This window comes from Xyrauchen texanus, chromosome 38 (assembly GCF_025860055.1).
Source record: "Xyrauchen texanus isolate HMW12.3.18 chromosome 38, RBS_HiC_50CHRs, whole genome shotgun sequence".
In the NCBI taxonomy this organism is placed as follows: domain Eukaryota; kingdom Metazoa; phylum Chordata; class Actinopteri; order Cypriniformes; family Catostomidae; genus Xyrauchen; species Xyrauchen texanus.
This window is the reverse complement of record NC_068313.1, coordinates 35,462,348-35,485,189: the sequence shown is the minus strand read 5'-3', so window position 1 is coordinate 35,485,189 and position 22,842 is coordinate 35,462,348. Positions and strand designations below refer to the sequence as shown.

The 22,842-nt window shown below is 41.6% G+C and overlaps 2 protein-coding genes across 7 annotated transcripts in view; both read right to left on the bottom strand.

The window, feature by feature from the left end:
* Nucleotides 1-752: 752 nt before the first annotated feature.
* Nucleotides 753-11,992, bottom strand: LOC127632145 (protein IWS1 homolog). Of its 2 annotated transcripts, XM_052110723.1 has the most exons (16): nucleotides 11,674-11,992; nucleotides 9,594-9,661; nucleotides 9,003-9,510; nucleotides 7,356-7,406; nucleotides 7,055-7,262; nucleotides 6,921-6,978; nucleotides 5,620-5,735; nucleotides 5,348-5,498; nucleotides 4,391-4,473; nucleotides 4,173-4,302; nucleotides 3,973-4,090; nucleotides 3,314-3,425; nucleotides 3,155-3,211; nucleotides 2,966-3,086; nucleotides 2,620-2,769; nucleotides 973-1,119 (listed from the first exon to the last, which is right to left on the bottom strand). In XM_052110723.1, exons 1-15 carry the CDS (start codon nucleotides 11,699-11,701, stop codon nucleotides 2,644-2,646), a joined length of 1,935 nt encoding a protein of 644 aa, XP_051966683.1. In that variant the 5' UTR covers nucleotides 11,702-11,992; the 3' UTR covers nucleotides 973-1,119; nucleotides 2,620-2,643. The 2 variants fall into 2 exon arrangements, with proteins under 2 accessions (XP_051966682.1, XP_051966683.1); XM_052110722.1 differs by lacking the exon at nucleotides 2,620-2,769 and having other exon boundaries at nucleotides 753-1,119.
* A 5,362-nt stretch (nucleotides 11,993-17,354) lies between these two features.
* LOC127632137 (diacylglycerol kinase delta-like) overlaps nucleotides 17,355-22,842 on the bottom strand; it is a 43,800-nt gene continuing 38,312 nt past the window's right edge. For 4 of the 5 annotated variants that reach the window (XM_052110708.1, XM_052110710.1, XM_052110713.1 and 1 more), the window contains 6 exons: nucleotides 22,196-22,307; nucleotides 21,983-22,075; nucleotides 20,514-20,639; nucleotides 20,287-20,404; nucleotides 20,077-20,207; nucleotides 17,355-19,165 (listed from right to left, as the gene is read on the bottom strand). In XM_052110708.1, coding sequence (XP_051966668.1) covers nucleotides 19,076-19,165; nucleotides 20,077-20,207; nucleotides 20,287-20,404; nucleotides 20,514-20,639; nucleotides 21,983-22,075; nucleotides 22,196-22,307 — 670 coding nt within the window. In that variant the 3' untranslated portion in view covers nucleotides 17,355-19,075. The remainder of the gene's footprint in view (nucleotides 19,166-20,076; nucleotides 20,208-20,286; nucleotides 20,405-20,513; nucleotides 20,640-21,982; nucleotides 22,076-22,195; nucleotides 22,308-22,842) is intronic. The other variant, XM_052110709.1, reaches the window with a different exon arrangement.

Sequence of the window (22,842 nt, the reverse complement as noted above, 5' to 3'; positions counted from 1 at the left end):
ACGGAAACCCCCACAACAAGAATGGCCCACATTCACCCTTAAGGGGGCGCTATAGGCCATGCCCAAATGTCCCATTTTTGGGTAAAAAATGTTCTAATTTGGTACATTGACACTACAGGCCAACGAAAACCCCCACACCAAGAATGGCCCACATTCGCCCTTAGGGGGGGGCGCTACAGGCCACGCCCAAATGTCCCATTTTCTGGTCAAAAATGTTCTAATTTGGTACATTGACACTACAGGCCAACGGAAACCCCCACACCAAGAATGGCCCACATTCGCCCTTAGGGGGGCACTACAGGCCACGCCCAAATGTCCCATTTTCTGGTCAAAAATGTTCTAATTTGGTACATTGACACTACAGACCAACGGAAACCCCCACACTAAGAATGGCCCACATTCGCCCTTAGGGGGGCGCTACAGGCCACGCCCAAATGTCCCATTTTCTGGTCAAAAATGTTCTAATTTGGTATATTGACACTACAGGCCAACGGAAACCCCCACACCAAGAATAGCGCCCCCCTAAGGGCGAATGTGGGCCACAGGCCACAACCAATGTCCCATTTTCTGATCAAAAATTTTCTAATTTGTTATTTAAATATAATTACTGAGTTTACATTTAAAACCTCAAATCACATCCTTGTGTTCTCCATAATAAACTGTAAACATTTTAGTATTATTTGCATGTTTTATTAACCTGTAAAGCGAACAGTTTTTAAACGTTGAAGAGAAACAGTCAGTTACTACATGAGTAAAAGTTATCACATGGAAACTCTTTATTATGAAAGACACATCGGAACCAAACGCTGCAGGGTTTTACAGTTCACTTCTCTACGCAGCGAATACATTGCAAACGTGGAGCTACGCTAAATTACACGTCTGTAGCTTTTTTGACATCTCTTAATTCTGCATAACTATTGTAGAATCCAAGACTGGCACCACTTTACAGAAAAATAAAAACAAAAGAAAGCTGGGGGGGGGCAGAAATGGGTATCAGAGAGGCATACGATTCCCCTCCACGCTAATCTTTACAGCGTGTCCTGTCTTCGTTAGCCGTTTGATGTCTGCAATGCGTCGCATCTGTTTATCTACTCGTGATAATCCCTTCTTCATTGGACCCTAAAGAAGCCAGAAGGGAGAAAGTTAAAAACAATAGCAAAACTTTATTAATAATTCAATATATTTTAATTAGTGATAAAAGCACACTGCTGGAAACTCAAAGGCAAACCAAGTTGACGGTTGAAATAAAAACTCTGCAACTAAGTGCAAAAACAAGTTTATTGGGGGTTTTTTTTAATGCTATTTTTTGCTATTAGTAATTAGTTTCCAGTTTTATGCAATTTGATTTAAAAAATTAAACAGCATAAATCTCTGCAACTACACGCACAAAATAGCTAACTATTAAAAATGTTTTGCTAAAGTAATTAGTTTCATTTCACGTGAATAAAAAAAAAAGTAACATACAGAAAACTGAAAACTCGCAACAATGTGCAAAAACAAGTAAACAGTTGTAACTATTTTTTGCGTAATTAGTAAGTTAGTTTTATTTTAGGAAAAAAGCAAACTACGAAAAAATTTAAACTGCAACAAAGCGCAAAAACAAGCAAAAAAAAAAACGTTTTTACTGCTAATTTTTGCTTGGTTCTTTGTTTCATTTTATGCAAATTTTTAAACATGAACTATGCCGTTTTATGCAAATTCATTAAAAAAACTTAAAACCACATAAATCTCTGCAAATACAAGCAAAAAGTTGGTTAATAAACAGCACGTTTTTGCACAAACTTAGTTTTATTTTACGCAATTTAAAAATTAAGCTATGAGAAGATGAAAAAATGTGCAAACACAAGCAAATAAAAAATGTTTTGCATATAGTAATTAGTCATTTTATGTGAATAAAAAAATTTAACATACGGAAAACTGAAAACGTGCAAAAACGTTAAAAAAAAATTTACATACGGAAAACTGAAAACGTGCAAAAACGTTAAAAAAAAAATTTTACATACGGAAAACTGAAAATGTGTGCAAAAACGTACAAATATTTTTTTTACATTTTTTTTCTTTTACAGTAAGTTTGTCAATTTATGAAGAAAAAATGCAAACTCCGGAAAATGTTTCCAGTTTTATGCAAATTAATCTAAATATTTTGCATAAATCTATGCAACTAAAAGCAAAAAGTTGGTTAATAAATAGCTTGCTTTTGCTTTAGTAATTACTTTTATTTTATGCAATTAAATAATTAAAATGCAGAAAACGGCAAACAGCAACTACGCACAAAAACAAGCAATTTTAAAGCCACAATTTTTGCTTGTAGTAAAATTTTCCAGTTTTACACCAATTTACTATTTAAATGTAAAACGTGGAAAACTGAAAACACGGCAACTGCACAAAAACCAGCACATCTGATCAGCTGCTCTCTTACACCAACGGCTAAACTGATGGTACATGTTTGTTAAAAAGCTAACGATTTTTTAAAGTTTATCATTTAATAATAGTTAATATTAATTTACTGCCACACATAAGGACTGATGTAACACCAGGCAGTTTATGTGTTAGTTAAGGGTTGCGAACAGCCTCTTCTAACACACTGAACAGTGCAGCATGCACCGTGCAGCCACTTACTGCCCCCTCAGGCAGGAGTGTGTACTACAGGGGCATACGGTTTCCCTCAATGCTGATTTTCACAGCACCCTGCGGGCGGCGCTGAGTCCTCCGTTCTGCAAAACGCCGCTTGTGCTTCTCCAGCAGGCTGATGCCTTTCTTAAAGCTCGTCTACCAATCAGATAGCAGGAAAAATTCTCCCTTGACCAATCAGATAACTGTAAAAACCTCAGTTTAACCAATCGGATAACAGTAAAAAGTAATACTCCCATTGGATAACAGTAAAGACGAATCTGATAATGATAACTCAGCTTGAGCAATCAGATAAACAATCGTTTTAAACAACAAGCCCTGCCCACATATTCACCCCACTCATTCTGCTGGAGTCCATGTCAACGTTCCACTTCGGCCGAACCACGTAGTCCTTATTGGATGGCATCGGCACACGCGCCCTCGCACAGAACCCGGGGTCACCCGGCCGCAACGCCCTGAGAGAGAGAAGCGTTAGGAGAGTCTTAGTGTGTTATTGTGACAATATGTGCAATTTGATACTCACTTTTCTTCACCGGTGAGCACCTTTTCCAAATCTCTGCGAGGAGTCTGTCCACCTGAACTGTGGAGAAAACACACACACACAGAATGAGGGGCGGGGCAAAGATGTCTGGCTCTTCTGCATGCTGAGACCACTGAAACAGCTCATGGTGTGTGTGTTTACCTGAGTCGTCTGCGGGGGGAGATCTGCTGATCGAGGTCTCTTTGCTGTCTTTCTTCTCTCGTCATTCCCTTGTAGTTCGACGTTAAACCAAAGATGGGCCGTGACCACTCGTCTACACAGAGATCTCAAATCAATGTGGGAATCATTTCTGCACACTCGAACTGATATACATGTAGTATGTATGTATACTTATAATTGTTAATATACCCCCGATGGGCTGAAACCCAACTGTAATATTCTGTAGCGCCTCAAGGTGGCACTATAGTGATCATGTTTACGTTTCGGCCCATAAATCCGAAACCGCTTGACGCACACTCAAGTGTCTAACATCGTTAGATTCGTTGGCTCAAGACGAACAAAACGTATATCTCCGATTTCATTACAGTCATGAAAATGTTCACGCTAATTTGCATAATAAAAAAGACGTATTATAGAATTGTTCAAATCAGCAATATTCATTGTAAAGAGTCTAAGCTTTAAAACGACACCTTATATGTGCAGATCAAGCAAATACTTGAGTAATATCGGTATATTTTTTTCCGTGATCAGCGCCCCCTAGAGGTGACTATACCGGGTCCCTCCGCGTTTAAGAAGTTTATTATGTATATGTCTTTCTACGATGGACGGACGTACGGATCTGTGAGAGTAAATGTACTTACTGATGAGTTTCAGTGCGACGTCTTTGTTCGGTCGAGACTCTTTGGGGTGTTTGTAGAGGTACATGACCGCTCGGCCGATGCCACTGAGCTTCAGTGTCTCCTGACTCACGCTGGGCAACTGTCAACACACAAACAGCGCTCCGTTAGCATCTCAGTTACACTACCGTGACGATCCGTTTAACCCCATGCTGCGCACTCACTTCCTGTAGTATTTTGAGGAGGTCCTCTCTGATCTTAAGCGCTGGCAGACTCTTATCCGGCAGAGGACTGATCCATTCCTTGATCGCCATCATCACACCACTGTCTATAAATGTGTCCTTCAGATCCTGCCTGCACACACACACACACACAGGGGTCACTACTCTCGTACTGGTGCTGATGGAACGATTACAGATGGAGGAGAGAAACACACACTCACTTCTTTAAATGCATCACTACTGTGGGCAGCAGCATGAGTTTCTTCAGCGCTGGTTTCTTCTGGCTGTTTAAAGTTCTGTCCTCCTGCAACACACACACACACACACACGCACACACACGCCCACACACACACACACGGATGGATGCACGCACACACACATATCAGAGCAGTGTTCTGTTGTTGCACTGAAAAACCCCACTTATTGTCATGCCATGTTGCAATAAACACTCTTTATACCACTACAGCATGGCATCACAGGGTTCTCACTCTTCTCAAGGCACATCTTATGTGCCCAACGGGTGTAATAATTAAGCAAAAACACACGGAGGTCATCATGGTGGTTATATAATGGTTATTTTTTCCGAATTTGTTACACACATTCATTTTGAGGCGAGCAGTACATGCAGCTTATATATTTAATTAAATCGCTGCATTTTGCCATTTAATAAAACACACTAGGACACGCTAGGTCCCAATTTTAAATTGATTATTTGGCCATTCAACGAGTCATTGGGTTGCCTGAACGACAATAATCTGAATAATGAATAATCTGGCCCCGTTAGCCGGACTGTTAAGTACAACAAGCGGTCATCATGCAAAATGCTCTGAAGAAGAAGTGGCAGGTCTCCTAAGCAACCAAATTGGCCCGGTTGCTAGGGAGGGTGGGGTCACATGGGGTAACTTCCTCGTGGTCACTATAATGTGGTTCTCGCTCTCGGTGGTGCGTGTGGCGAGTTGTGCGTGGAAGCCTCCACATGCGCTATGTTTCCGCGGTAACGTGCTCAACAAGCCACATGATAAGATGTTTATATATATATATATATGCCCCATTGAGAGCGAGAACCACTAATCACCACCACGAGGAGGTTACCCCATGTGACTTCCATTATAAGTGCATTAATGTAAAAAAATTTTTCCAGTTTTCCTGAAATCACACACACACACACACACACACACCTCTGCAGCTTCTGTCATTTTAGTAATCATCGCGCTGACGACATCATCTGCGTCACTGATGAACGTCCCCCCGTCTCGATTCCGTCTGCGTTTGCCGCTCTGAGCCTTCTTACGAGCCAACATGATGTCAAAATCTGACATGAAGGACATGCTGAAAACCACAAACGCCACTTTAGATGAAACAGTACATGAAGTCTTTCGTTCCATATTCACTTCCTGTCTGCTGTTACTATGGTTACGGGTGGAGAGAAGAATGAAATGAGATCACTCACTCGTTTCCTCCTCTGTCCACGACATCATCATCAGAGTCAGAGTCGTTCTCCGCACCCTTATTTCCTGCGGCCTGAGACTGATGCTGCTCGCCCTCCAACTCCTCTTGATTGAAGCCCTGAGCGCGCACACACACACACACACACACACACACACACACACAGGGTCAAAGGTGAGGAATGTTAGCATCGGGAAACAACCAAGACGTTTTTGGCACCATTCTGAGTAAATTCTAGAGACTGTTGTGTGTGAAAATCCCAGAAATTCTCAAACCAGCCCGTCTGGCACCAACAATCATCCATGCGATTATGTAATCAGCCAATCGTGTTGCAGAAACGCGTTAATGCAAAAAAAAATTAACGCCACTCATTTTCTTAACTCCGTTAACACGTAATATGACCCTCTGAATAAACCGTAGTTCATGAAAAGCAAGTCAATTTGCACAAACGCCACTAATGTCACATTCATTGACCGTTGGGAATTAATCGCGAGTAACATCAAAAAAGTTAAGCGATTAATCACGAGAAATGGCCAAAAATTAAGTGATTAATCGCGAGCAACGGGGAAATCACGCGATTAATCGCGAGCAACGGCAAAAATATTTCGCGATTAACCGCGAGCAATGGCAAAAAATGAACGCGATTAACCGCGAGCAACGGCAAAAAAAATTACGCGATTACCCGCGAGCAACGGCAAAGAACGCTAAACGATTAATCGCGATCAACGGCGAAAAAAATCAAACGATTAATCGCGATCAACGGTGAAAATATTTACGCGATTAATAGCGATCAACGGCGAAAATATTTACGCGATTAACCGCGAGCAACGGCAAAAAAATGTACACGATTAACCGCGAGCAACGGCAAAAAAATGTACACGATTAACCGCGAGCAACGGCAAAAATATTTACGCGATTAACCGCGAGCAACGGCAAAAAAATGTACACGATTAACCGCGAGCAACGGCAAAAAATTAAGCCATTAATCGAGAGTAATGAGGGATTTTCTAAGGATGCGTATATGTGCATGCATCAGAGAGACGATCGGAGCATCTATTTTAGATACATCTACGTTTAACGGTGTCAAGTTAAATGTAGTTTGAAACGCATCTAGAGACACCTGCATTCAGAGTTGTTCAGCTGTGTTTCAACGCAAAAACACGTCCTCATCTTGTGCTGTTTTTCTGTGGTTTGTGGTCTTTACAGCTGCGCTTACTGCCCCCTGCTGACTGAGACTCGTAAAAACATGAAGTACACTTCAAGCATAAATTACTTCAACGGTAGGAAAACAATTCCTGAGCTCACCGTAAACTCTTCCTCCTCTTCATCGCCAGATTCACCGAAGATATCTGCGATCATTTTCCTGAGGGACAGAGAGAGGACATTTACACACAGAAATTACAGTGAGAAATATAATATAGTGTGTTACGAGCACTAACTCTTCTTCGTCATCGCCCGACTCGCTGTCACTGCCGAACAGCGCTTTCTCGTCTTTCGTCCCAGCTTCGGTCTTCTTCGCGTCCTCCTCTTCCTCACTGTCTGAACCCAGCTCTCTCAGTTTAGCTGCTAAACTTTTATCAGGAGCTCCAGAGCCTTCGTCACTGCCAGAGTCTTCATCATCAGACACCAGTCGGCTCTTCTTCACCTCTACAGACAGACAACAACATCATCATCATCCTCCTCCTCCTATGACATTATCACCAGCACCAGATGACATCATACAGAGTAGTACCGACAGACCTTTCTCCTCATCTTCCTCGCTGTCCGAAAGAACGGCTTTCTTCCTCTTCGCTGAAATCACAGAGAATATACAGTTTGCCATTAGAAAGACTTCACACAAGCTTCGTAGTTAAACTCGACAAACGCATCAATTATTGATGCACGGACAAATCGGCAGATTAAATGGAGGATTTTTGGTGATTGCGATATTATATAAAATAAGGCTGTCGATTAACATATTCAATTAGTGCGATTAATTATATATAAACATCACAAATATTAACGCAATTAATCACGTCATCATAAAAGTACACATTTCCCGACCATCTGAGCAATTCAAGCTTGAATTCGGTGTATTTTTACGAGCCATGCCAGCAGGGGGCAGTCAGCGCGCCTCGACCAACCTCCGAAGCAGATAGCCAAATCACAACACAATGAAAGGATATCTAAAGTTTCAAAGTTGCAAACTACTTTAAGCTTTTATTTTGACGGTCAGAACACTCCAGGAAGTCCTGTAAGTGTCTGTATGTCGGCTAGTTCACAGAAGTTTAATTAGCTTCTTATTCAAAATCTGATGAAATGCTTCTCTGGTGCTGTTCTCAATGCATGTTATAAGCGAATCTTCATGTGAAGCATTTTCATCTGCATTTGTGTACTGCACGCCGCTCTGAGGGCCGCACCATTCTCTGACAAAGATCAAAGATTTAGCCTTAACAGACTGTAGGGGCAAGTGCTGTTAGCGAGCACCTATGAAGGCCGGAACGGTACACAAGGGGGTGGGTGGCCAGCACCACGCCTGACCGCCTTTGTCTCCCCAGTGGCGATGTTTTACACACCGCACCAGTTACTCATTTTAGGCTGAGTCGACCTAGGGGAGGTCCGGGACTGGTTCAGATAATCGTGTGTTGGCCATCAGCAGGAATCGAACTCGGGTCGCCAGGTTCGCAGCGCAGCGCGCTAATCGCTACACTACCACTCCACTACCATTCCCTGACACACATAACCATACAAACTATACAGTATATTTACTTATTTAACACAGCTTGTGTTTGTAATTCACAGAGCTTGGCTTCAAGAATCTCATATGGACTACTTTAGTGGTTCTTTTATGTCATTTTTGGAGCTTGACTCTAACGAACATGACTTACAAGCGTTATCGGATTCGAATCGGGCTCATTGGATCACTACCAGTCTAAAAAGGTCTCTAAATCTGATTGGACGAGCAGCGTTCCAAGAGAGCTGATTTACAGTCCAACATCACTCCACCTCTCCATGTTTGTGGCGTTCCAAATAGTGCACCGTTGTTTAAAATGGCATATTTACACCAAATAAGTGTCGTTTTTTGTTACGAGTGCACCACTCGACCATTTCCTCAATTGATTCGTTCAAAAATGGTGATTCGTTTATAAACATCATTATAAATATCAGTGCAGAATTTTTTTTGCCGCCGTAGAACAAATGTGCTAGGCCATTTTTCTCCGAAATGCAATTTATTTAATATTATCGAACTAAAACAAAGTAATGTTGCAGTTTCTAATAAAGGCAACTGATGCAACTGATGACACGCCCACACAACCTTGATTATGTCATCATAAAAGTAAAGTGTGTTTCCAAGGTAGAACCTCTAAAGTAAATACACTCGCTGAAGGGTTATATAAACAAACGTACCAGGCTTTTCATCTTCATTGTCGTCGTCGTCGCTGTCCAGAGCCCGTCGTTTGGGCTCTTCCTCATGGTCACTTCCAGCTTCATCCTTCGGTTTATCCTCCTCTTCCTCGCTGTCTGAGTTCATCACAGATTTCCACTTCCCCTTCTCTTTACTCTCTCCTTCCTCTTCCACCTCTTCATCATCAGATCCTCTCTGTGTTTTCTCTTTGGGTTTGTCGTCGTCCGATTCGCTGCCCACCTCTGATCTTGGGCTGCGTCGTGTCTCCTGCTCGTCGTGGTCAGAGTCGCTGGCGGGGCGCGTCTTCTCCTGCTCCTCCTCGATGTCGGAGCTGCTCGCTCTTCGCTTCACAGGCGAGTTGTACTCCTCATCATTGTCGCTGTCAGCAGGCCGTGGCGGTTCTGGTTCTGAATCGCTGCCGTCTGCTCCACGGCCCTCGTGATCCGACCCACTTTCTGCATTATCAGACTTCCTGTCATGAACCGCGTCCTCGTTATCACTGCCGTCATCCTGCATAATCCGACCAATCAGAAAACGGCGTTAACGTGCGCTGAAGTAGCACTAAAGTAAAAGCATCAGAATCAGAGACTCACGTCTGACTGTCGTGATTCGGGTCTCAAATCCTCCTGCTCGTCCTGGACTGGAGTACCACTGCCATCATCTGCACAAGCACACATTCAGCATTTACTCACAATTTATTTAAAGATCTAAAATGATTTACAGTCATATTAATTACAGGTTCAGCCTTCAGAATCCTGATGCACGGTGTCTTGACAAATATATCGAGTATAAATCAAGATATACTGATATTAAACAATTTGATGATACAGGTCCATGTACAATAGCTAATGATATCATAAGGAGTGATGTTAATATCATATAAATGAAATCCAAGGTACGTACTTCAATGCATACCATGAAATTAACATGGTACATGTCCAAAACCCATGAGAAAATAGTATGTTAATACATGCAACGGTACTCGCAAGAGCTTCATCCAAATTGTCTGTTCTCATTCTGCTGGATCTGACACGGTTAACCACAAGATTCTCCCGTCAACCCTCACAGCAAAGGGCATCATTGTGCTCCGCTGGTTTGAGTCTTATCTCACGGGTAAGTCATTCAGGGTGTCTTAGAGGGGAGTGGTCTAAGTCTCACTATCTAGCTACTGGAGTACCCCAGGGTTCAGCACTTGGGCCCCCTTATTCAAGCACATGCCACTAGGCTGATGACACACAACTCTTCCTCTCATTCCAGCGTGACGATCCTACGGAATCATGCCTGGTAGACAACTTGTGTTGGACGAAATAACATCATCTCCAACTCAACCTCGCTCAAACAGAACTCCTTGTGATTCCAGAGAGCCCAGCAGTTCAGCACAATTTCACCATTCAACTAGACTCGTCAACGATCACACCATCCAAGACAGCCAGAAATGTTGTGGTTGTTTTGATGCATAGCAATGGTAGGGAAAGCCATGTGCCTGAATAACAGATCCCAGAGATGGCATATATATATATATATATATATATGAAGAGGAGAAGTGGCCCAAGTACTGAACCCTGGGGTACCCCAGTAGCTAGTTGGTGAGACTTAGACCACTCCAAGACACCCTGAAGGACCTACCTGTTAAACATCATGGACCACATCGCAAGGACAGCCCGATCGTACAACATCAGGAAAATCTGACCCTTCCTATCAGAGCATCCCACACAACTCCACATCTAGGCGTTTGTGCTATCCAGGCTGGCAAAGGTGTTCTAGCAGGCCTGCCTGATCCAGAATGCAGTGGCACGACTGGTCTTCAACAAGCCCAAGAGAGCGCACATCACGCCTCTCTTCATCAAACTGCGAGAAGTTCAAGGTATTGATGCTTGCTTACAGAACAACCACCAGCTCTGCACTCCTCTATCCTCACTCACTACTTCAGGTCTACGTGCCCTCTAGAAGTTTGCGTTCTGCGGGTGAACGGTGCCATCTCAAAGAAGCAAAATAATCACTGTCCGGGACTTTCACTTACACTGTACCTTGCTGGTGGAATGACCTGCCAAACTCCACCCCAGATTCACTCCAAGAATACCATGGTACTTTGAAATATACCATGGTATATAAATGATATTTCTAGGAATACCATGGTATGAGCATAGTATATATGCAAACCCACAAAAATACCATGGTATTTTGACATTTACATTGATACATACATTGTACTTATAATAATACCATGGTATAAGCATACTATATGTCCAAAAACGCCATGGTACTTTGACATTTACCAAAGTATATACATTGTACTTATAGTAATACCATGGTATGAGCATAGTATTTGCCCAAAACCACAAAAATACCGAGATACTTTGACATTTACCACAGTATATACATTGTACTTATAGTAATACCATGGTATTAGCATAGTACATGTCCAAAACCACAAAAATACCATGGTATATACATTGTACTTATAGTAATAACATGGTACTAGCATAGTACATGTCCAAAACCACAAAAATACCATGGTATATACATTGTACTTATAGTAACACCATTGTACTTTGGTATCGACCACTGTGTTTACATCCTGATTTAAGAACACCGTGTGAATAGCGCGGTTTCACTGTGGTATTTTGCAGTACATGTCTGGAAACAGAACACAGCATAACGTGGTTGGGATACCTGAGTGGATTTCCTCGTCCCCATCCATCTGTGCTTCGGACGGAACCGCGCTGGTTCAGCTCCACCCGAACACACACACACAAACAAACAAATAACACTGATCCGAAACTGAGCTCAGGTCCGGTCCAGCAGTATCAAAAGATCGGTTCTTCTCTTCTCTGGATCAGGTTCTGGTCTTCTACGGGTCGGGTTCTGTCAGGACACACATATGCTCTCTGATCGATTCAATTATTGATAAGCGATTGACTGTTGATTTCTGTCTTCTGTCTTCTGTCTCTAAAATGGTGTCGCCGTTCCGTTTAGGGGACGCAGGCGTGCGGACGCGCCGGCGCTTAAAAATGACGTCAGAATAAATGACGTCACAATGCAACGTTTACTTCACTCGAACGAATAATTTCAAAAAGAAAAGTGTATGTAATCGATTTGTTTTTGTCATTAGAAAAAAATATATATATATATATATATATATTCATCAGAGTAAGTGGAGTAAAACCCAACTTTGTTTATTTCCAAACAGCCATTGAAATGTATTTTGAATCTATAAAATTGTCAAAAAAACAAACAAAAAAAGCCTCTCTTTGTCAAATGAATTTAATGTTTGTGACGCCCCTTAGATTTGTTTTTATTTTCTATTGTGGTTTAATTTGTAATCCATTAATTAAAAATTAATGACGCGCTCGTACGAAAATGTCTTTTTGGAAGATTCTTTACTCAAGATAAAATGGACGGGACATAAACCAAAACTTGATTTATTGTTTTTTATAGATTTGCAAAGTACGTACAATTTAAAGTAACATTAATTTTGCTTTATTTAAAAAAAAAAAAAATCTAAATACTTCTTTATTTATACTGCAGTCTATTTTTATTGTAATGGCTTTCCCACAACTGACAGCACTATAATATTATTGGCTCTTTTTGGAAAATTTTACATACAGAAGCAAAACTGCAAAATTTCTCTGAACAAAAATCTGCTATATAATAACATTATTTTACCACTTTCAGCACTAGTCTATAATAAGCTTTGGTAGATATTTATGGACTCTGCATTCACAAGGTAAATTGATTGGAAAATAACTTTTTATTTAAAACTGTATAGTTATAATACAACTGTAAAACAGCAAAACAAGGATAAGTGTTAAACTGTTTGACCAGTACAACTTACTAAAACTGTGTTCACACTGCCAGCTGCAGTGTCTTTACAATTAATATTATTATTAAACTATTATGATCACGTGAGCTCTACCATCTTCTCTCGTTCCCGAAAGTCGCTCTTTATTTGCATAAAGTTAAACATTTCTCAACTTTGTCGCGTCACTGGACACGCCCACATCCGGTCCCCAACGGTCGTCTTCGCTCGTGTTGCCGGAAGTCGCCAGCTCTCATTGAAAATGAATGAGATGAGGTAGTTTTGTCGCTGCGTCACTAGCAGTGTGAACGCAGCTTAACTGAATGCCTGTGTTTTGTTATCTGTGTGGGCTGTTGTACTGTTTTGTGCATTATTTGCCTATGTTATGTACTAAAAAAAACACACATGTGGAACTCGTGTATTTATACTGTCTATTTGTATTTCATGAACACACAGAACATTTATTTATTAGGATAAGAAACAAACTTTTAAGACACAGAGCCTGATATTAAGACATTGTGTGTCATAAAATCCATTGCTAGAATTGTTTTTTAATTAAAAGTGCATGAAGACAACGCGAAACACTGTTTCTAACCTATTTACCTCCATGATCTGATGTATTTCCAAGTGAAACAGGATGCTCGATGAGAAAAAACTTTTTTATTTGGAATAACATGCAGTGATTAATTACACATAATGATCAATGAACAAATCTGAGTAAATTCAGAGTATTTTAAGCCTAAAATGGACCTTTCTGAAAACCTCCGGATTCACACAATTTTCGTACACCCCAGATTTGTCGGTTAAATATTTGTGAATATACAGTATGTTAGTGAATTCCAAGCATTCGTCAGTAGGATGCGCGTGCACATTCATTCACAATTATTATAATCCACACCCGAAAACACCATGTAACGAAGGCACCAGACTTGCTTTAAACATCTATGCGGAACAGTAATGAAATCGTTTTTACCGTATGAATGAAGTGCATTCACATCGTAAAATTTAGATTCTGCAAACACAATGTCTCAAAGAAAATGAGAAACTTAAAGCAATCAAGTTTTTGCCGTTATTTATTTTCTCTCCTTTTCTCCTCAATTTGTAATTCCCAATGAACCCTAATGGTGCGTTCACACACAATGCGAAGTGAGTGTTTTGCGCGGCGCGATTACATACAAAGTCAATGCAAAGATGCGAATAGATGCAAATTCGCGTTGGGCGGTGCAAATGAAGCGAATGACGTGACTCGAACACGCGACTTTGCTTCATTCTTGTCGAAATTCGTTTGACGCGTTGTCGCGAAAGCCTATCAGCATTGAGATTGTCCGGATGTCACTGACGTACTGGCGTAGTAGCAGAACAAATCTGGAAAAATGGATAAAAAAAAAATTTGTAGCCGTGTGTGGGCACCCGGAATTGTATGACACAACGTCATACATGTGCAGAGACCAGATGAAAAAAAGACACTGCTTGGAGTAAAGAGAGCGAGGAAGTTGGACTACATGGTAAGTTCTGAAAATATGCGCGTCTACTTGATTCCAGCTATTGGTGGTATTTTACTATGAACAAAGTCGTAGAAGCCCCGCCTCCTGTCCTTTTCCGGAAGAGAAGCGGGAATACTCGCGGGTTTGCGTTACTCATGAGAATGCAACTTTAAACACATATTTATAATCCAGCGGTCAAACTCAGGCGAGCAATGCGAGGCGAACATTTTCTATGCGTTGTATGTGAACGCACTATAAGTCCTCATGGTGGTGTAGTGAATCACCTCAATCAGGGTGGCGGAGGACGAATCTCAGTTGCCTCCACGTCAGAGACCGTCAATCCGCGCATTTTATCACGTGGCTTGTTGAGCACGTTACCGCGGAAACCTAGCGCATGTGGAGGCTTCATGCTATTCTCCACAGCATCCACACACACAACTCAACATGCATCCCACCGAGAGCGAGAACCACATTATAGCGACCACGAGGAGGTTACCCCATGTGACTCTACCGTCCCTAGCAACCGGGCCAATTTGGTTGCTTAAGAGACCTAGCTGGAGTCACTCAGCACGCCCTGGTTTCAAACTTGTGACTCTGGGGGTGATGGCCAGTAGCGCCAATACTCGCTGAGCTACCCAGACCCCGGAGGTTCTTTTGTGAATTACACAGTCCAAGAGGTGAATAAAAATGGTTTGACATGAAGCTTTAGTGTATTTAATTTCACGCCAGGTATAAACAATTAACATTTTGAAGCCAGGGCTCCGGAATGAAAGCAAATTCACGATTTTATGCTTTAATGGCACTGGGATCAAATATTGCAGTTTTAATGGGTTTCAATGGGGACATTTTTGTCCTGAAGTTCCTGAGTGTAACTAAGGTTTAGATTTTTTTATCAGTTGGTATATGATAGAGTCCATGATGCCATGTCTCCGAACAAGATATTGAGGGCCTCTGGCAGAAAAACAGCCCCACAACATTAAAGATCCAGCACCACATTGGGCACTACTTCATCTCTATGTGTGCCACACCCACCTCTGGTGTTTACAGCCAAAAAAGCTTTTTTTGTTGTTTTTTCATCTGACCATGCAACCCGGTCCATTTGAAGCTCCAGTGCGAACTGAAGATGCTTGAGTTTGTTGATGGATGAGAACAGAGGATTTTTTTCTTGAAACCCTCCCAAACAACTTTTGGTGATTTCTGATATATATATATATATATATTTTCCATCTGTGATCCTTGGAGATTCTTTGCCCACCTCTTCACCGTGCGTGGAGACAATACAGACACACGTCCTCTTTCGGGCCAATTTTTAAGATCTCTAGTTGATTGGAATTTGTTAATTATTGCCCTGATGGTGGAAACGGGCATATTCAATGCTTTGGCTATTTTTTATAGCCACTTCCCATTTTGTGAAGCTCAACAGCCTTTTGCCGCACATCAGAACTATAATCTTTAGTTTATCCCACTGTGATTGATGATTAAGGGAATTTGGCTTGTATATTTCCTCATATTTTTACCCCTGTGAAACAGGAAGTCATGGCTGAATAATTGTCACCCAGGTGCACTACATTTGTTTTTAAATATGTATGAGAATATACTTCAGATATATTTTACTCATAAGAATTTCTATAGGTGCCAATAATAGTGCCAACGTGATTTGGAGAAAAATATTTGTTTAATAATGAGATATTTCCCATTTCAATTGTTTTACTTCAATTAAAGGTTCGATTTTTGTGATGTTTTAATTAAAGATCAAAAGGATAAACTATGCAGATTTATTTTTCACTGCCATCTTTTCTCATATTTACCAAGGATGGAAATAATATTTGGCCACCAATCAATCAATCTATCTATCCATCCATCATCCATCCATCCATCCGTCTGTCTATCCATCCATCTATAATCCATCCATCTATCATCTATCCATCTCTCTTTCTGCTCTATCCATTTATCAATCAATCCATCTATCATCCATCCATCCATCTGTCTGTCTATCCATCCATCTATAATCCATCCATCTATCAATCTCTCTGCTCTATCCATCCATCTATCCTTCTGCTCTATCTATCCATTTATCAATCAATCCATCCATCCATCTCTTTCTGCACTCTCTATCTATCTATCCATCCATCTATCTCTCTTTCTGCTCAATCCATCCATCCATCCATCCATACATCCAACTATCTATCAATAATCCATCTATCTATCATCTATCCATCTCTCTTTCTGCACTATCTATCTATCCCTCTTTCTGCTCTCTCTATCCATCCATCATCAATCTATCCATCCATCTATCCATCATCCATCCATCTATCTGTCTGTCTATCCATCCATCTATCTGTCTGTCTATCCATCCATCCATCCATCCATCCATCCATCCATCCATCTATCTCTTTCTGCAATCTCTATCTATCTATCCATCCATCTATCTCTCTTTCTGCTCAATCCATCTATCTATCATCAATATATCTATCCATCCATACATCCAACTATCTATCATCTATCAATAATCCAGCTATCTATCATCTATCCATCTCTCTTTCTGCACTCTCTATCCATCCATCCATCTATCATCTATCCATCTCTCTTTCTGCACTATCTATCTATCCCTCTTTCTGCTCTCTCTATCCATCATCAATCTATCCATCCATCTATCCATCATCCATCCATCTATCTGTCTGTCTATCCATCCATCTATCTGTCTGTCTATCCATCCATCTATCTATCTATCTGTCTGTCTATCCATCCATCCATCTATCTATCTGTCTGTCTATCCATCCATCTATCCCTCTATCTATCATCTATCCATCCATTTGTCATCTATCCATCTCTCTTTCTGCTCTATCCATACATCCATCCATCTATCTATCTATCCATTTATCAATCAATCATCTATCCATCCATTTATCTATCATCTATCCATTTATATCCATCCATCCATCTATCTATCTATCTATAATCCATCCATCTATCTATCCATCCGTCCATCTGTCAAAAAAAATTATTCAATATTTTTTATTGTTTTTTAGTGAAAAATTGCAATGTTGACATAAAACAGACCAGTTTAGCGTAACAGAGACCTGATTTTAATACAGACTGTTTCACTGTACAGTAAGAAGGCATTTATGTTCATTCTTAAAGATGGCATATGTACAAAAAACAAAATAAAACAAAACAACAGAAAACAGAGATGGACAAAACAGCATTGCGTGAATGTATTCTGGTATAACTTAAAATAAATACTTAACAGTCAGAGATCGGACGCCTCTGGAGTCCAAAATGACAACATGATACGAGTCTGGTTTAATGTAATCTGAAATACAGAAAATATTCAAACAAACACATTTCATTTCTATATCTAACAAGACAAGACGCAAGACGACACTCACTGTAGCTTTCTCACATACACGGATGGAGTAAGACGTTTTGAAGGGTAAAGACAGGGTCATTGGTTTTACAGCATTGAAAGCCAAAAGACTGACAAAATGTCTCATCGCATCATGTTAAAAAGATGTTCACAGAAGTCTGCTTACAATGGAAGTCAATGGGACACTCCTTTAAGTGTGTGCATCAACAGTTTCCTTTCCAATCCGCACAATCCATCTGCAACCCATTTTATATACGCCGGTTATGAGGTATACTCTAAGAATGGAGAGGTGTTTTATAGCCCTACACGATTCCTCTCAACGCTTGTGGACATTAAGGCATCCTAAATCACACACTGGAGGAGGAAGAGTGCAACGTTTATAGATTGACTGATCAAGTCTGATAAGTCCATTAGATTGATTGTCATGTCAATATGTTAAAAGTCACGGAGCAATGAATATATTCGGTAAATATTAGCTGTGTCCCAAATGATGCACTATACACTGTGCACTATGTACTCGCCATCTAGTGTACGAAGTGTGGAATCGTCTCAAATGGAACGTGGAAGCATTCGCCATTTTTCAGCCGAAGGGAATGACGTTTCAAACGCATGCAATGTGTTGCTGCTAGCTTCACCGCGATATCCAGCGTCAGTCCAACACTTATACCTCAAACAAGCATGGGGTGATGCGTGGGGTGATGGTAAAGCATTAAACTCACATTTGTAGGGTTCTGTCTTCACAAAAGTCTCGATAGTTGCCACATTCAACAAATCAATGTCAGGTCTGAATCGCTGGCCAGGTAACTCCGCACCTTCCGCTACCGTAAGCAAGCGGCGGGCATTTATTTGGTTGAAGAAGTACATCATCCGAGTACTCATAGTACTCTTCGCAATATTTACACTACAAAACGGTGTAGAATAGTGCAGAAGTATGCCATTTGGGACGCAGCTAGAATTTAACCCCGCCCACACGGCCTTGATGACATCAGCAGAAAAGAAAAGTTGTTTCAAAGTTGCTTAGGAATCGTTAAGGAGAAAAAAAATAAAACGCTCTGTTATAGTATATTGTGCACTATCTCACCAGGGACATTTATTAAGAAACATTTTTGATTTCATGTTGACTTTAAGGTTCACAGCACATGATTGCCGAGGTATTTTCTCGCTCCTGTCTGACTTTGGTATGACCCTTTGTGCGCTGAAGGCTCTCGATAAACCTCAAACCTCCCATGGTGTAAAAGAGTTTTCCCCAAAACGATGATGTCACAAAGGTGGAGAACAGAAGGCACTGTGATTGGCTGAGCTCTGACTTGAGTAGGCGTTGGTCCCAATGAGGTGGTGGGCTGTGTATGGCTGGTTCCAGGCATGACCCGAGCGTTTGATTGGCTGGTCACTTCTGAATGAGGCATCTGATTGGTTGCGGAGCGTCTAGGCTTCGCTGACTGTGCTGTTGCGACTCAAATCCCTGATTCCCTGCAAAATCCGTTTCATATGGCCGACTTTAGTCACGCCCAAGTCCTGACACACACACACACACACACACACACATACATTAGGGATTAAAAATGTATTTTTATCTCAAAGTCTGTTGAAAAATGTAAGACATATGCATGATGGGGCCTAGCCCACATTTACATATCGACCTATATCTTCTGAACGCAACGTCCAAACTAAACTAACTTTGAAAACTTGGACACAAAGAAATTTTGGGGCGAATTCCAATCAAAATTGATCATCCCTATGCCCTGCTCACTCCAAAGGAAAGAGCTCTTGATGTGGGCACTCTGAAGGAAGCATGGCACTACTGTACCCTTCGCTAATAGTACTCCTGACAAAAATACGCCAATACATTTCTGGAGTGGTGGTGGCATAGTGGGCTAAAGTATTAAACGGGTAATCAGAAGGTTGCTGGTTCGATCCCCACAGACACCACCATTGTGTCCATGAGCAAGGCACTTAACTCCAGGTTTCTCCGGGGGTTGTCCCTGTAATAAGTGCACTGTAAGTCACTTTGGATAAAAGCATCTGCCAAATGCATACATGTAAATGTTTTGGGGTATGGCTCATAAGGACTAACGGTCCTGTATCTTGTGAATGAAACGTCCAAACTTAACAAAACTAAGAACACATGGCTAACAGGATGTTCTGATGGCACATGCCAAAGGTCAACCATTTCCGATGAGAGGGGGGCGCTGTAGCTAAAATTCCTCAGTGCAACTGCCATACAAGATGGTGAAATATGACACCAAAACGACCGTATCCTCCACCAGAGCTATTGTTTCAAATTTGGCTATTTTGGTGTGCTTAGATCCCGATAATTGCCGCTTGTGGCTATATTACAGTCATTAAATCAAATCATAGATCTCTAGATAATTGCAGTCAGCATTGACCAGCAAACTTATATCGGTGGACTTCAGGTAAATCTGTACCTTCAGGTCTCTCCTCTCCAGCTGAAGTAGTTCTGGTCCTCTGATGTCATGTCTGATGAAGATCTCTTTATACTCTGAGAGACACAGCATCTCCAACCACACGGCCACCTCATCAACACCCCACATATACACTGCACAGAGACATCATTTTAAAAACCCATAGGACACTCCAGAGGGCACCCATGGCTCCATGAAACAGGGAGATCATACCAGGCATGTTGGGGGCGGCACACATCTCCTTATTCTTGTTGTTTTTGTCTTTCTTGAATTTGGGCACGAGGCGGAATTTAGCACTGCGACTCCTCCTGGAGAAATCAAACAGCTGACCCTGTACACACAAACACACATGATTAGACCGGTTTAAACACACATAAAAATCCCAAATGCATTGATCATGTGTTCACAGATGTTTGCGAGCAGTTAAGAGTTTTACGTGCCTCCTCCTCCTCGTCGACAGGGTCAATGAGTTGACTGAGCCAGCTGATATCTGTCAGTCTGCGTAACTGTTGAGTGACAGATCCCAACGCACCAATCAGCTGATCCCGCTGAGGAGGATCCAACTGCTGCATAGAGAGAGAGAGAGAGAGAGAGAGAGAGAGAGAGAGAGAATGAAAGAGAAAGAAAGAGAGAAAGAGAAAGAAAGAAAGAGAGAGAAAGAGAAAGAAAGAGAGAGAGAGAAAGAGAGAGAGAGAAAGAAAGAGAGAGAGAGAGAGAGAGAGAGAGAGAGAGATTGAGTTACAGCATAGGAATAGAATCACATTATGACATAAAATTGAATATTCTATGTTTAATACAAGTTTAGCTCAATTAACAGCATTTGTGGCATACTGTTGATTACCGCAAAATATAATTTTATAATAAGAAAAAGTAAAAAAAAGCCGGTTACAGTGAAGCACTTACAATGGAAGTGAATGGAGTCCATAAACATTCAAATGCGCATAAGTATAGCCACAATACATAAACATCAAACATGATAATATGATTTTAGAGTGATAAAATCGCATACCTGGATTACACGGTTTACCAGCGTTGCGTTGTCATCGAGGTAGACCAATATATCGGTTTTACAGATTAATCGGTACCGATAGTATCCTTCTGAAACTTTCGGATATTGGGAAAATCTATGCCGATATTTATTTTATAGTTTCATCATTTCAAAATAAGTCTCCCCGCTTTGTTTCGGGCTTGTTTTATACTTAAAAGGTCCGGCGTTATGCACCAAATCTTACATTTCCTGGTTATTTTTGGGATTTTGGTCGCAACAATTCAACATAACTACATCTGGGATTTCAGTTATTCTGGACTCTTTGTCTGTGACCATCATCAGTAAAGAAATATATCCTATAATTCGATTTTAATAAACTATCGGCCAATTAATCGGTTATCGGTCTTTCCCACCACCCTAGTTATCGGTATCGGCAAAATCCCTCCCACATTTGGAACGCCCAATTCCCAATGCGCTCATGTCCTCGTGGTGGCGTAGTGACTCGCCTCAATCCGGGTGGCGGAGGACGAATCTCAGTTGCCTCCGCGTCTGAGACCGTCAATCCGCGCATCTTATCACGTGGCTTGTTGAGCGCGTTACCATGGAGACGTAGCGCATATGAAGGCTACACGCTATTCTCCGCGGCATCCACGGACAACTCACCAAGCACCCCACCAAGAGCGAGAACCACTTTATAGTGACCACGAGGAGGTTACCCCATGTGACTCCACCCTCCCTAGCAACCGGGCCAATTTGGTTGCTATGGAGACCTGGCTGGAGTCTACTTACATTAGTAGTATTTATTCTCTCATTTTAAACACAAACCTGTTAGATGTATGCTTTTAAACACCCAGAACACCCTAGCAACGTTTCCCCAAACACTGTCCTAAAACTTTCGTCTTGTCTGAACGGTTCACTCACCAGACACATCTTTCCAGAGAGCAGCAGTTCAGTTTCACTGTGAAGAGCTGTAACATTACTGACCATCTCCATCACCACATTACACGTCAAACCCTGCCAGAAAATACACAAACACACACACACTGAGTTACAACTGAAGCACAAAAACAATCAGCACCAATCAAACAAAGGCACTATTATGATGTCATAATGAAATAATTCGCAAACACTCACCCCGCTGCTTTTAGAGTTAGCGTACACCAGGTCCATGGCTTTAGAACTGGCGTTAACAGCATGAGCTAATTCCTGCTCGATAGTGGGATGAGACTGCGCCACTTCCCTGATACTAAACACACACACACACACACACACACACACACACACACACACAACACACAAGGTGAGCAACACTTGAGAAGTTGAACAGTGAATGCATACGGTATTAATTAAATAAGGATATATTATACAGTAAGGGTTAATATTAAACGCAGTCACTCCCATTTTCTCCCCAATTTGGAACGCCCAATTCCCAATGTGCTCTTAGTCCTCGTGGTGGCGTAGTGACTCGCCTCAATCCGGGTGGCGGAGGACGAATCTCAGTTGCCTTCGTGTCTGAGACCGTCAATCAGCGCATCTTATCACGTGGCTTGTTGAGTGCGTTACCATGGAGACATAGCACGCTATTCTCCGCGGCATCCACGCACAACTCACCACACGCCCCACCGAGAGCGAGAACCACATTATAGCAACCACGAGGAGGTTACCCCATGTGACTCTACCCTCCCTAGCAACCAGGCCAATTTGGTTGCTTAGGAGACTTGGCTAGTCAGCACGCCTGGATTCGAACCCAGACCCCCTATTGACATACCCAGACCCCTCGT

Bases quoted from the DNA above. Each gene is read 5' to 3' on its own strand.
- LOC127632145 (XM_052110722.1), bottom strand. From the start codon at position 11,701: ATGGATGGGGACGAGGAAATCCACTCAG. The intron at 7,263-7,355 runs GTCTGTCGGTAC...GTCTGTCTGTAG, and splicing joins CGAGGAAGATGAGGAGAAAG to AGGTGAAGAAGAGCCGACTG. The intron at 6,979-7,054 runs GTTAGTGCTCGT...TCTGTCCCTCAG, and splicing joins TCGGGCGATGACGAAGAAGA to GAAAATGATCGCAGATATCT.